Genomic DNA, 14,524 nt, shown 5'->3' with positions numbered 1-14,524 from the left:
TATATAATTCTCTTCTAATATCGTCCTTATAATTGAGTACGGTGTTACTGCTATGATGTCTGAGTCCCTGTCCTCTAGCCCACTGGGTCCCCAGATGTTGTCAGACTACAACTTCCTTCATCTCTGACCATCGGCTAAGCTGGCTGGAGTTGATGGGATAGTCCAACAGCATCTGGGGACCTAAGGTTGAAGAACAGTGCTCTAGCCAAACTATAGCTGCAGGTTCAATAAAAACTATGGCCTATTTTCACCCTAGAAAGGTGGGGTTTGCTCATTTCTCTCTGTTCTCATCATGGCCACAAAGGTTGCTTTCATGCATGGGGCTGATTGCGTTAGTTTAACTGATTAAAAAGGAAGCACTTCTGTCCCGATTTCTAAAACCTCTTTCACACTGCAGTACCTGTTATACCGGCATTTTGCGCAACGGTCTTTCACACACTCGCAGAACTACAATGAATAGGGCAGAGTTTTTCTCCACCCCCCTTCATTTTAGGGGGTTTGGTGTATTTCCCCCCCAACTTGGTTTTCGAGGCTCATGGAGGTGGCCCTGGGGGTTGGGGGGTGCAGCGGCACCTGCTATTGCGGCTGCTGGGAGCTCACGGAAGTGGCTCTCCTTATTCTTAATTTTTATTTTGGTGGCTGCGGGCAGTGGCGCCAGCTTCAGCGGCCATTGGGAGTTCGCAGAGGCAGCTCCTTTTACCCTTGCTCTCCCTGTCTTGGCTGGACTATACCGGAGCTCGCGGCTGCAGTCAATTGTGGGGAGGGGAAGTGCCTGATAACGCACCTCCCTTCACCCTTCTTTGGCCCCAGTTCTCATTCCCCCCCTCTGTTTAAGGTGGCTCCTGCTAATTTCCCCCCTCTGTTTTAAGGCGGCTCCTGCTCATTTTTCCCCTCTGTTCCACACTGCATGCTGGGATGCCTGTCACGTGAGTGACTGTAACTAGCAGAAAACTCCTGCGATGTTCCGTATTCCCAGCCTTGCTAACGGATTATTTGTGGTATCATTTGACACTGAAATTATCGCTAAACTTCCACTACATTCCATCAGAATTCCGAAGCTAGCTTGTGCATCGTGTGAAAGGTCAAATATAATGTGAAAGTTAACAGGTAAGAAACTGTCAGAATAACAGAATAAACTGCAGTGTGAAAGCACCCAAAGAGCTCTACCAATCAAGTATTGTTGTTCTTTCCAGAAAACCTTCCATATAAATATTTAAATGGAAGGTTGACTGGAAGGAACAACAGTATTTGATTCATTTATTACACTGAGGCCTGCACAAAGGAATTAGAAAGTTTTGATAGTGAACACTCATCCTACAAGTTGTTTTTTGTTTAAACTTGAACCTAAGCCTCACTGTTTACTTGCGGTATTGTCATATATCAATAAATTAAATCAGGATTTGTTGGTCATCTGACCATCATAACTTATGCTTATACTTTGACATCTTGTGTAGCAATTGGTATTCTCAATTCCTGTTCTGGGATCAGGCTTGTAAGCAAACTGCATTAAAAGTCCTCAATTTGGGCAGGAACATCTTTTGGGAGTTTTTACTTTTTTCAGAGCTTTGCATCTCCTTGTCTTTGACTACAGAAAAAGTTAAAGGACTACAAACAAAAGTATCTACTAGTTCTTTTAACTGGGAACAGAAAAATAATGGGGGGGGAGGAGACACATTTATATTCTGTGAGTACCATAATGACAATCTGCTTAAACTGTTTACATTTAATTACACAAACTGCTATTAATTATAGATACATGTTGCCTCCAGTTTTTGCTATGGTTCCATGGAAAAGCCAGTTCCCATCTACTCTGTCTCTGAAAACAAGAATACTATTAGGAGTCACTGCCACCTATACATTTCCACAAATTTAACTTATAGCTGTATATGATATTTAATTTGGGCCCAATCTAGCCCTTCCTCTACAGATGGCACTGAACACATAAGATGAGCACATGTGTGTGTAATCCATTAAAGTATACACAGCTCCACATGTAGAAAGCAAAAGATGCAGAGACAAGCTGGATTGTGCCTTGTTTATGCAGTTTGATCTATTCTCTCTTTCACAGAAATCAGGATTTCACCATCTCTTGCATGATTTGGTTTTGGTACTTGGTAGATGGTGCTTGAAAGAATGAATCCACAAATTATCTAAAGGCAGAGGTTGAGTGGAGTATATATAATTCCAACTGTAGTAATTGTCTATGCAGTCTATAAAAGGAAAATAACTAAAGTATCCATATTTCCTACACATGATATAAGAAGTGATGACAAAGTTTGGGGATCACAAATTCAGCAAAGTATTTTATTTGTTAAAAATTATATGAGCCTTGGTTATTATTAGTTTAGATGGAGAGCCCTCTGCTGGACAAACAATAGAATGTAGCCTGACTTAAAGTGAGAGTAAGAGGGAGTGGGCCGGGGGGGGGGGAGGTTAAAAGTATATTTTCCATGCCAAACCACTTAGATGCATTAATTTCATTTAAGCACAGGTGACTTGTGATAAATGTTTATACAGAAATCTATAAAGGCACAGCTTAAAATATTGATTGATAATGGATTTAAAATGCTTCATAATAAAAACATGGGGCGAGATCCAATGTTCAATCCAAGATCCAATCCAATCCAAGATTTTGGGGGTGCATGGGGGACTGGAGGGGGAGAAATGAAAATGAAAGTCTGGTTGACTTTGACTCTATCCCCAGGGAGATATGGGATATTTTACTATGGGCAAAATTTGCTAAATCTAAAATTGACAAGAGACTCCTTTTTCTAATTAGTCGACTGCATCATCACACTTTTCTTCGTGTTAGGTGTAGTCATGAAGGACACCTCACAAATCCTATCAATACAACAAAAGGAGTTAGACAGGGTTGCATTCTTGCCCCTCTATTATTCAATTTTTTTATGAATGATTTGTCTCATTACTGTCACTCCCCGGATTTTCACCCCCCCAAACTAGCGAACCTGCACTGTCCATTGCTATTGTATGCAGACGACGCTGTTCTCTTATCGGTTTCTAAAGTTGGTCTCAAACGCCTAATTAGATATTTTATGAGTTACTATCACGAAAACAAATTGATTATAAATTTCTCTAAAACTAAGATATTAGCTTTTGCCAAACACTCTCCTCCTCATGAATGGATAATCAATTCCCACAAAATTGAACAGGTTTCCCATTTTAAATACCCTGGGTTATTATTTCACTTATCACTGTCCTGGACTCCCCATATTAGAGGAGCCATCTCTACTGCTCGAAATTCAGCTAATGGCATCCGAAGGTTCTTCTTCACTAAAGGAGGACAATATATCCCGGCAGCCATTAAGGTTTTTAGATCTAAAACTGTTTCCCGACTTCTTTACGGGGTACCTTTATGGATTGGCGCTTTTAACCCCTCAATGGAGGCAGTTTTATCCCTATTTCTTAGACAAATCCTAGGTGTTCCTAGATGTGTTCCATCGGCGGTCCTCAGGTTAGAAACTGGTCTAGCTTCGCTTAAGTCCCAAGCCTGGAAGGCTGCCCTAAATTTTTGGCTTAAAATGTCATATGAAAATTCTTCTGGCTACCTCCCTTTACTTTGGGAAGATCCCTTCATCTCAACATGGGCCCAAATGTATACAAACTATCTTGTAAGTATTGGCCTTTCAGCTGAACATCTGGCGTCTCAGGATTTAAAGTCAGCTAAGCTTTCAATCCTGACCCGCATTAGTGACATGGACTTTCAAAGTTCCATCACCACTGCCACTTTGACCTGTTCCCCTATTCATTTTGGTTTAAGTTTTGCGCCACTACTCAGTGTCCCCTATTTGGAATACCTCACGATCCCTAAATATTGTCTAGCCTTTATGAAGGCTAGATTCAACTGTCTCAACTCCGCCCTATTAGAAGGGAGATTCCAGCGCATTCCTTATGCAAATCACTTATGTCCATGTGGTGTTAACGGCATAGAAACCTTATTTCACGTCGTCTTTGAATGTTTTTTATATGATGATATTCGTTCTAAATTTATAACTCCTATTATAAATAAATTTCCTTACAAACCACTTGACCGCTTACTTTTTTATCTTCTGTCTGCGGCTAGCAGGGATACTACCTTGCTAGTAGCTAAATACATTTTTGCGGCCCAATCAGCTCGGAGGGTATTCACCCCTCCAGATGTTCCCATTTCTCCATAGTCTTATAACTGTTTTATTGCTCCATTGTTTTTACCGTTTTTATTATGAGTGTTTTCGCCACGCTATGTAACTGTTTTACCGTTATTTTATGATTGTATCTTCGTACTTTTGTATAATTGTTCATAGCGTTATATGTGAATGTTCTGGTCTATGACCGTAACAATAAAGAATAATAAAGGAAAAAAAAAAAGTCTGGTTGCACAAGTGGATTTCTGTTGCGCAAGCAGTGAGACATCACTGGACGTCATCTATGATATGTTCTTATACAATCCTCTATAGTGCCCTGTTCAACTGAAACAAATTTCATTTGACATGCAGGAAGCATCAGTTATTGCCTATTAGGGATGGAAAGATCTGTCAATTTCGGTTCTCTTAGTTTCTCATTTTTCCAGTTTTAAATTCAGTTCTCCACATTTTTGCACCAATTTGCGATTAAAAAAAAAAAATCCTCATGAAAATTCTCCAGCATAGTAGTGTATTTCTCCTAATAAACACATTTTTATAGACAGGTTTGAATAATGTACACACTTTTGCAATGCATTTTTGCATGTTATTTACTTATATATTCATTTTTATGCAGTTTCCCCTAATGTATGAATTTTTGTAAACACTATTTGGCTGGCAAACTGTATTGCAAAATTCAAATAAGTGTGAATTTTGAAGGATGACTGTGTTTCAGTTCTCATATTGTTTTGGAAAGTACGAATTTGATAGATTCCACTTGAAATGAGAACTGAATCGAAATTCTCACTCATCCCTATTGCCTACAGATTTTTAATAATATTTGTTTGGAGGTTTTTCACCCTGCCACAGATCCAGGCAGAAAAATCGTATGCATGTTTTCTCATAAGTATTTCCCACTGTGCTCAACAGAACTTAAGTCCAAGTATACATGCATAGGATTGCAGCCTAAAAGCAACTGCACTAGCTTTTTCTATCAAGTTTCTTTTTAATAGGAAAAAGAGTCTCAAGAGTGGATATAAAATCAGATAATGTTCATTCATATGTCCTTGTATTTCATCTAATATATGATAACATACAATGATTTCCACTTTCAGATTTTATGACACCAATTAAAACTGCTATTTTAAATGTTTTAATTGTTATGCTGTTTTAATGGCCTTATTTATTTTACATTTTAATTTTAATTGTACATGTTAATTTTAATGCTTTTATGAAATTGTTTTATTGTATATTTTAATTATGTGTGGCCATGTTTTTGTACCTGGTTTTATAGTTGTAAACCACTTAAAAGCCATTTTGGCAAGTAAGTGGTATATTGATGATTATGATTATTACTACTACTATTTCAGTAGCAACTCCAAAAAAACACATTAAGTTGAACTGGACTGGTAACATCATCAAAAAGAAAGTGGCCCCTTCTCTTCCAAGGAAGAGCTACCAAGACCTTAAAGTTAGGAACAGACTAAGGAAATCTTCAGCATCTTTGCAGACGTTTCTACATTCCTATTTATCTTCTCTAGCAATTGTGACCTCTACCACTGTTGCATCATGGGAAAGGCCACAGCTCACTGGTAAAGCACATACTTTGCATGCAGAACATTCCAGGTTCAATTCCTGGTATCTCCAGGTAGGGCTGGGAAAGAATGATGTCTGGAACCCTGGAAAGCCACTGCCAGTCATTGCGCACAATGGACCAATAGTCTAACTCACTATAAAAGGCAGCCTCCTAGGTTCTTGAATTCTGCTTAATTCTGAAACCGACTTCAAATATGTACCTTATGTCTGATGAAAAGAAAAGAACGCTCTGCAACACATGCATTACAAATTATTTAATTTGCATGTAACATTTGACACAACAAGGTTTCCAGACCTCACTTAAGTATATGACATATTTTGCTACTCAGGAAGGTGATGAGAAAGCTACTAAATACATGCCAGAATTGATAGCTAGTCAGACAGAATGAAAAAGTGAACATTATATTTGTGATGCTAAATACTTATCATTTATAAAGGCCAATTCAAACATTCAAAGCACTTTACATTAGGGCTATCACAATAGTATTCTGCATAAACAATACAGATTGGTTTTGGAGGAAAGTATGCTCTTCAGGATATTCATGTATATAACAACCTTACAAGAGTCCCACCACAGTTTATGTGGGCTAAGGAAGAAAGTCTCTGCTAGAATAGAACTCAAGGCCTGCAGTTTTTATAAGTACTTATGTAAAAAAGAACGTTCTAAAAAATGGGTTGACTAATTAACCTACAACAACTTTCTAATCAACCACGAGGTTTTTAACAGCTTGGTCTTGTAAGTTAATTGATTAATGCAGCAGTCACACACATCTTCTCAGTATTCCCTCTAACGTAGGCTGCGGTTATCATACCCAATACTGATACATTCTATCTCTTTCTGGGTATTTACAACATGCTGTTTTCAAACTACTCTTGTTCTTTAAAATTCAGATCACACCCAAGAGTCACATCTGTACGACCTAACATCCTGTTCCTGAGGAAGGCTCTACTATGCTCTGTTTTTCAGACCATGTTTTCGGTCTATGCAGAAGAAAGGTATGTGCAAAAAGTTTGTTTGTGTGGTCAGCAGTCACTGAAGGGTACTACACTACACAACGTCCACTGTATGTAAAATCTCCCAGGAAAAGGTTCCTTTTAGACATTCTCATCAGAATTGTAATTGTAGAAATTACTGGGCAAAATTGTTTTCTCCTATAAGATAATGAGAATTTTATAACAAGCATGCATTTATTGCTGAGAAAAGTCAGACAAAAATGCAGAATCTTTTTGTGGAGACTCCACCTGCTTTGCTCTTTGCTTCCCTCCCGGGCTTTTAGGACAGTGCATCACCAAGGTTTTCCCTATGGTTACAGGTCATGTTTAGGGAGGAGAGATCTTAACCATGGTCCTGGGTTTGGACGACATGCTAAGCCAAACCTTGGCTTAGCTGACATCCTGCACTGACCTAAAAAAGCCCAGGGAGGAGAAAAGTGGGTGCAAGCTCCTTTCCAGGAACCAGCATGTTTGTGCAGTCACAGGAAGCCATACACTGATGTACAAAACTATGTGTTTTGATGACCTATGATTCTAAGAAAAAATATTGATGATGGATTACTATCACCAACTTACAATAGGGGTGAGGAGAGCACAGCAGATTGTGTAAACGTACCAAGTAAGTTCATGGCTGACATGCATTTGGAGATATACAGAGGACAATCAATTTAAACCACATCATGAACAATATTCAGTTTATTTTATTTTTCTTTAAGATAACTAGTATATGTCTTGCCCTTGACAACGTATCTCAGCTTTGGATATGTCTACACAGCAGTTTCCCGGTGTTTTAATCACAAAACAAGCCAAGTAGGAAGATACAACATTTGCACATCAGCAGTGCTCCTTTGCACTGCCCCAGATTCCCTGTAGCTAGCTTATGGGCAGGTTTCAGCATCCCAATTGTTTGTGAGGATAGCATGTTAGACCCCCAAAAAGCTCTGCATCAAGACTCTTTTCAACAAATTTCAACAGCCTACTTGGTTTTTCAGCTGTGCTCATTGTTCCCTATTGTCAACCATAAGAAAAGGCAAAAAGGGTTTTGCCTCAAACTTCCCAATTCAAAAACAAACACTGAAAGGCTCAGAAAATGCCACTAGCAAAATCTCTTCCAAAATTCACTTCAAAATGCTTCCAAAACACAGATTTTACTCACCTGGTGCAGTTTGTCTCTCATTCCATTCACTTGTAATTAACACTTCCAGGATTTTTACGTTGTGTTCGGTACTGTCAGAGCTGTAAAAATATTCACCATATATTAAAACTATAAAATGTATGCTGAACTAATAAAATATTCTGAATAATACCAGATACATGTATGAACTGCTTTATTTGTTTTCATAATTGTAACTGTTCTTATAACTGTATGATTATATTATTGCAACTTGCCCTGGGATTTTACGGTGAAGGGCAGGTCAGAAATCTTACAAATAAATAAGTTAAACATATACATCTTACCTTGCTACCTGGGACCTGAACAGCAGAAGGCTGAAAATTTCAGCAAGGGATCTTGCGTTCAAAAGGTTTTTGGCAGAGTTCTGACAAAGTCTGGAGAAATGTTTGAGCAGATATTGGAGTGTGAGCCAATACTGTTGAGGTATATTAGGTGATCTGATGAGCCTCTTCAGCACTTGAGCATATTCCTCTGAGTTTTGCACTTCTGTGAAGAAATAAATGTTTCCTAATGGGCTCGGTGTCATTAAACAATTGCTTTAAAAAGTATTGATTTCATACAGAAAAGTATTAATTTTACAGGAAAGCATTAATTCCTTCAGTAAATCCCAAGTTTATATTTCTTCTTTCAAACAATGAAAACTTTAGTAAGCATAGCTGGGGGAAAGGACCAACTACACAAAAGTCAAAGTGAAACAGAAGTATCATTGGGTAAAAAGCCACAAAATGTTCAGCGTGTGCTGGTAGAAGTCTGTCTTCTGTTTAGTGTCATACATGATTGGATAATTCTGAGATGTCGCAGATAAGTCTCAGAAGTGCTGTTCTAGCTTTGAAGTTACATCAGCAGCAATATCCTGTCCCTAGAATTTGCAACTGAATATGAAGACCACCACTGAATAGGTTAAGTCCTACTGCCTGAATTCTCTATGAAAATGGATGATCCTTATCTATATATTTATTGCATTGTATCCTATTGTCTACTCTAATACAATTACTTTGCAAGTACTGATAAAAGGTTAACAATTATCTCTTTCTGCATACAGACAAATCCTTAATTTGTTAACCAGTGTTTGTAAAAATATTGTACCTGCCAAGATGCACTGAGTTTGTAACACTAAGAACCGTTTTGTACATTATGTTCTTAAGATACACCAAAAAGATGTTTTTAAATATACACGTGTCAGGGCACCAGGATTAAGCTGCAGATCCTGACTATGTGTGTACAAAGCTGATCTAAAAGGTACAAGTGTGTGTTTGTGCAAAGCTCAAAAAATGTATACAAGGGTTGTGTAAAGGTCCTCTTTTTGGTATATTAAGCTTTTCCTATCCTATTTACAGAGGTAACAAAAATCAACCAATAATTCTGTGTTGAGAAAAACTTTTACATTCATACCTTGTGCTATGGAAATCATTTCATTGTAAACAGATGCTGGAATGACAGGATTTGGCAAGTCCAGAAAGTACCTCTTCAAAGAGTCTGATAAAATCTGCAGATCGATGGCATCAAAATCCACTGTAGAAACATCTGAAAGACATAGAGAGAGGTCCTATAATGCTTTGCTTTTGGAACAATTCAGTTCTCTCCCCCCATTTCTTGCTTCATACAAAACAGGAACAGGGCTTACACCTCAGTTTGGTTTATAATGAAATATTTGTAGCAAACAAGACACCTAAACATGTACTTTTATTTATTAATTAATGTTATTTCTATCACACCTTTTGATGCAGAAGGATATCCAAGGCAGCTTACATAAAATAATATACAGCATCACTGGGGCTATTTCTACCCACTCTCCTGCATATTGTTGTTCTGGAGTAGCATATGCTTTCTTTCTCCGATGACTGTAGGTTTTTTTACAGTGCAAGGGCAGACAGGGAGGTAGATATATCAGCCGTGTCTTGGGTGAACTTGTAAATGGTGGCAGTTGGATGTTCTGTTGCCTGGGTATTCTGTTGCCTGGATGTGTGCTTCTTATTCCCCTCCCCCTAGGTCTGCAGACCTTTGCAACTGTCTAAAAAGGAGATCTTCATACATTATATTACATTATTCATTACATTAGAACACATCTAAAATACACTGCAGGAAGACAATCTATTGTAAAAGCTCTGCTTCTTAATATAAGTGGTTTGACAGTTGTAATGTCACCTCCTCTCTGATGGCAAGTTTACATATAGAATTATGATAACAGTTAAGATAGAACATGACAAATCTGCACATTGGTAATGAAGGACTGCAAACCCTACACAATGAGCATCTTCTCCGAAATGACCAAATTTCACATACTTGGTTACTTGGATACCTGTAACTCATGTGGCAATATGAGTTAATTGTTTTAGGCCTTCTAAGTCCAAGGTATTTTTAACTGAGGTATGTTTCATCTACTAATATTTTGTGTAAACAGTAGCACAGTAAAGCACTACAACCAATGCTATGGCCAGTGTGGAAAAAAAAAGAAATATTTTATTGGTACTGAACGTGAATTTAGAATTCTAAAATTTCAGATATATTGAAGTACTATCCACATGTAATCTGTGCAAGCAGAATAGAATTCTTAAATAGATGCATGTTAAAGTTTAAAAATATGTTTGCAATTCCTTGTTATATTTAAGGAATTTATATCCCAACATTAAATACATTTTTCCCAGGGCTGCTTTACAATACAGTAGAGCCCCGCTTTCCAGCGTTCCGCTTTCCGGCGTTCCGCTGATGCGGCGGCTTTCAATCAGGGGAAATTCCCCATTTTAAAGCCAATTTTGCCGTTTTGCTGCATTTTTGCGTAATTTTCACGCGACACGACCCATTAAAGTCAATGGGTTCCGCTTTACAGCGATTTCCACTTTACAGCAGGGGCCTGGTCCCTAACCTGCTGTATAAGCAGGGCCCTACTGCATACAACAATAACAACAGCAGCAGCAGCAGCAGCAACATCGCTTCTAAATTGGGCAGGGAGTCTCCACAGGGACAGAAGACTCCTTGCTGCAGACCTTTGCCCTCAAACTAGTGGAGGGCTCTACATGGAATAGAGATGGCACGGCAGAGAGTGCAGCGTTTGGCAGCGTGCCCCTCCTCTCCCTCATGTGATTGCTTACAATTGAATAAAGAGTATGTTTTAAGACTAAACTCGTCCCAATGATTAAACTGGCTTTAAAAATCAAACACAGGGATGTGGAATCTGCTTTCCAATTTTCCCAATCACACAGAAACACCCTGCTTCATCAAAACAAATTACATCATTAACTTTATATTTCAGGGGAAGGGCCATAGCTCAATGGGAGAACATTTTCTTTGTACACAGAAAGTCCCATGTTTCAATCCCTGGCATCTCCAGATAGGACTGAGAATGTCCCTCATCTGGAACCCTTGAGAGCCTGTCAGTGTGGACAATACTAAGACAGATGAACCAATGGTCTGATTATAAAACAACTTCCTATGTTTCTTTGTTGAAGATATTACTACTGAGGGGGTATCAGATTCAGTAGAACTGTCTTGCTTAGTGTAACTTCATAAAGTATGGGGCCTTTTACATTCCAGCCTGAAGGAGGTAAATGTACCCTCAGTGGCCGGCTGCTATCTATTTTCAAGGCATTTTGGGGGATGAAATTGTAACTGTAGGGACTTAGACTCCATTGTTGGCTTGGTGGTGCCATCCTTGCGATTGTTTCAGTGCCAGTACTTTTCTGGGCATTTGGGCAGTATTAATGATATGATATTGTACTGTTAAATCTGCTTTTAATAATGTTTATATGATTTTATTATTGTATTTTTTACTTTCTTTTAAATTGCTTCAGGGCTTTTTTAGTGGGAAGCAATGTATAAATTTAATTCACCTTGCCTAACCTAACCTACATTACAGCTTGTATCACAGTTATTCAGCCAATCACATTTCTTCAAAATTGTCTTTGTCCAAGGGTTTTCCAGGAAAGTCTAATTCCTTCTATAGAATTTATAGAGTCGGTGAGACATGGGTTCAGTTAAATCTCATACTGTAAGTGAATACCAATAGAATACACAATATTCTACAATATTTAGGTTTGCATGTTAAAATTAATTTATCCCATGTAACACTGAAATCTATTAACTTACAATCCAATCCATTTACTAAAAAGAAAAAGAGTTGTACCTACCACACTCAGTAATTTGCCTTAATTCACCAGTGGTGCTTGATCCTTGTGACCTGTACAGCGTTGGACATTCCAGACCTTAAAAAGAAAACAGATTGATTTTTTTTAAATAGAAAAACTTAAACATGTCCTTTGGCTTTTTGTATATCATATTTCATCCAAATGCCACTGTGTAGTAGGGTAGTATGTACATGTGTAATTCTATTCTCTGTCCCTCACATATAACTGCACTCTATACAGGACATGACTACAAACTAATAACTGAGCTATACTAGAAATCTAGCTTATGGATTCCAAAATCTTGAGTTTGGGATTTGCATCAGGACCAAATTAAACTTGAAGTGGAAGATTTGTGATCAGTTTTGACTTTTTAAAAAACCTTAAAAGAGAGGGGTTGAGTTGGTTCAGGGCAGCAGTGGGGTTGGGGGTTTGAACCTTTTCTTCTCACAATGTTTCACCTATCGAAATCCCCCCCAGTACCTATTAATCCCAATTGGGGAGGGGGGGAGATATGTACAATATCTTCCCTAGCGCTATTGCTCTGATCCAAACGTGGTTGCTCCTGCAGGTGCTTTTAAATATTTTTTAAACAAAACAAGAAAGATTGGGTCCCAAAACTGCTGCAACATGTATAGCTTAGCGCACAGGAGGGTAAAAGAACACCCTCTGCCATCTTCATTGTCTTGCATCTCAGGTAAGACTGAAGATCTCCGAGATGTTGCATCTACAAATGTATTTTATGCAACCCCTTTCTATACATCGTACTTGGAGACAGAGAAAATCAAGTGCAGGCTGGCGATTACTATAATACCTTGCCTAATTAAAAACAAAAACAAAAACAGGACAAATGTGTTAAAACTATTGGGTGTAATAGTCCCTGCCTACCACCCCTTCCTCAGTGTCAGGAGCGGTTTCATTAAAGCAGGATTTTGGCAGGCTGATTAACAAAAACACAAAAGCAAAAAAATGCCTGTATATTTTGAAACAACCATTTCAAGTACGGGTGCTAATTCCTTTCATAGGAGCTGTTTGATGTTGCTGACAATTAACACTGGCTCCATTTAAAAGAAAATAGTCATGACAGCAAGAACAACACTGAAATTGCAACAAACCAACCCTCAAGCCCTTTGTCTTTTAACCTCCACCAATAGCCAGTCCAATTGTAACTTTAAAGCCAATGAAAGAACACTACAGAAACAGCATTTCCAACCACGGAAAGTGAAGATCAGAGGGAGGGAGAAACACAAATACATAGTAATCCCAACCGCACTGGGAACAGTACAGTAGGGGGGGAAATCTAAGAGAAATACTGGTCAAAATATAGAAGGAATAAACATGTACTTTTAAAGCAGAAAAGTGAATGTGCTGTTATGAGACTGGCTGTTTTGACTACTATGGATGGGCCTTTCACTGATGAATTAATAAGTGGTCAGGGACATAACAACAGAACATTTATGTTTCTTGATGGTTGAAATTTCTCTCCTCCGTCTTTGGAAGGTGACATTCTTCAGCTAATGGAAAGGATACAGAAAAATGTGTTGCGAGTTTGCATTTTGACACACACGGAGAACTGAGAATTTTTACTGATGTTTACAAACACTGAAGTACTTTGCCCGCTGTTGCTCTTTCTAAAAACGTGACACAAAATTAGCAACTGTTTTCTCCAGACTCCTCGTAATTTGTAAATCTCCAGGCTCCCTGCCATCCAAAGGAAACCCACTGTCCCTGAACTTCTCACACCTGAGGGAAATGGGGACCCCTTAAGGTAGTCTTCCCCAGCCTAATGCTTTCCAGGTGTTTTGGTCTACAACTCTCATAATCCCTGACCATTAGACATGCTGGCTAGGGCTGATGGGAGCTGTAGCCCAAAACATCTGGAGGTATCAGGTTGGGAAAAGCTGCTTTAAAGATACCAAACAGTTCCCTGCCTTTGGATCAACTATTCATTTCAAGGACAGAGATTTTGCTACCTATATTGCAAACACTTCACTTTTCTAGGGCTTTTCCAAATGGACTTTAAGTAATATTCATTTCAATATAGTTCTATAGACAGTTATGAGGTGACAAACTGTTCAAGCTTGATCACTAGGTTAATAAACCAAGTAGCCACAGTTCAAGCAGCATGTGAATATTGAATTAGATTTGTTTGATTTTTTTTTAAAAAAAACCCTATGGACCTTGGGTGTAATCCAATATTATTGTGCAAGCACATGAGTATTGGGCAACCCTAAGCATTAGCTCATATGGCTCCTGACATTTGTACATGCCATTTGCAATTTAAAAGTGTGACGTTCAAAAGGAGTGGTATTTGAATGACTAGGCACACAGCAAATTAATATCCTAGCCCCATTCATCATCTTCATACCTTTTCTTTCAATAGCTTCCACTAACTTTACAAGAAGAGGAGGGGCATTTTCAGGTGGTGAAAACTGCTCGGAAAGATCTGGAAGTGTGAAAGCTGTAAAGAAAGAAAGAAAAATAAATAAATAAATAATAAAGATTTTTTAAAAGCAGCTGAGCTA

The 14,524-nt window shown here is 38.4% G+C and overlaps 1 protein-coding gene across 3 annotated transcripts in view; it reads right to left on the bottom strand.

Annotated features, from left to right (window-relative positions):
* Positions 1-14,524, bottom strand: part of PIK3R1 (phosphoinositide-3-kinase regulatory subunit 1) — a 77,291-nt gene that overhangs the window by 14,494 nt on the left and 48,273 nt on the right. For all 3 annotated transcript variants that reach the window (XM_061619612.1, XM_061619602.1, XM_061619623.1), the window contains 5 exons: positions 14,368-14,460; positions 12,006-12,080; positions 9,274-9,405; positions 8,166-8,367; positions 7,864-7,943 (listed from right to left, as the gene is read on the bottom strand). In XM_061619612.1, coding sequence (XP_061475596.1) covers positions 7,864-7,943; positions 8,166-8,367; positions 9,274-9,405; positions 12,006-12,080; positions 14,368-14,460 — 582 coding nt within the window. The remainder of the gene's footprint in view (positions 1-7,863; positions 7,944-8,165; positions 8,368-9,273; positions 9,406-12,005; positions 12,081-14,367; positions 14,461-14,524) is intronic.

Source organism: Rhineura floridana, chromosome 1, assembly GCF_030035675.1.
Source record: "Rhineura floridana isolate rRhiFlo1 chromosome 1, rRhiFlo1.hap2, whole genome shotgun sequence".
NCBI classification, from domain to species: domain Eukaryota; kingdom Metazoa; phylum Chordata; class Lepidosauria; order Squamata; family Rhineuridae; genus Rhineura; species Rhineura floridana.
This window is presented reverse-complemented; position numbering and strand designations above follow the sequence as displayed.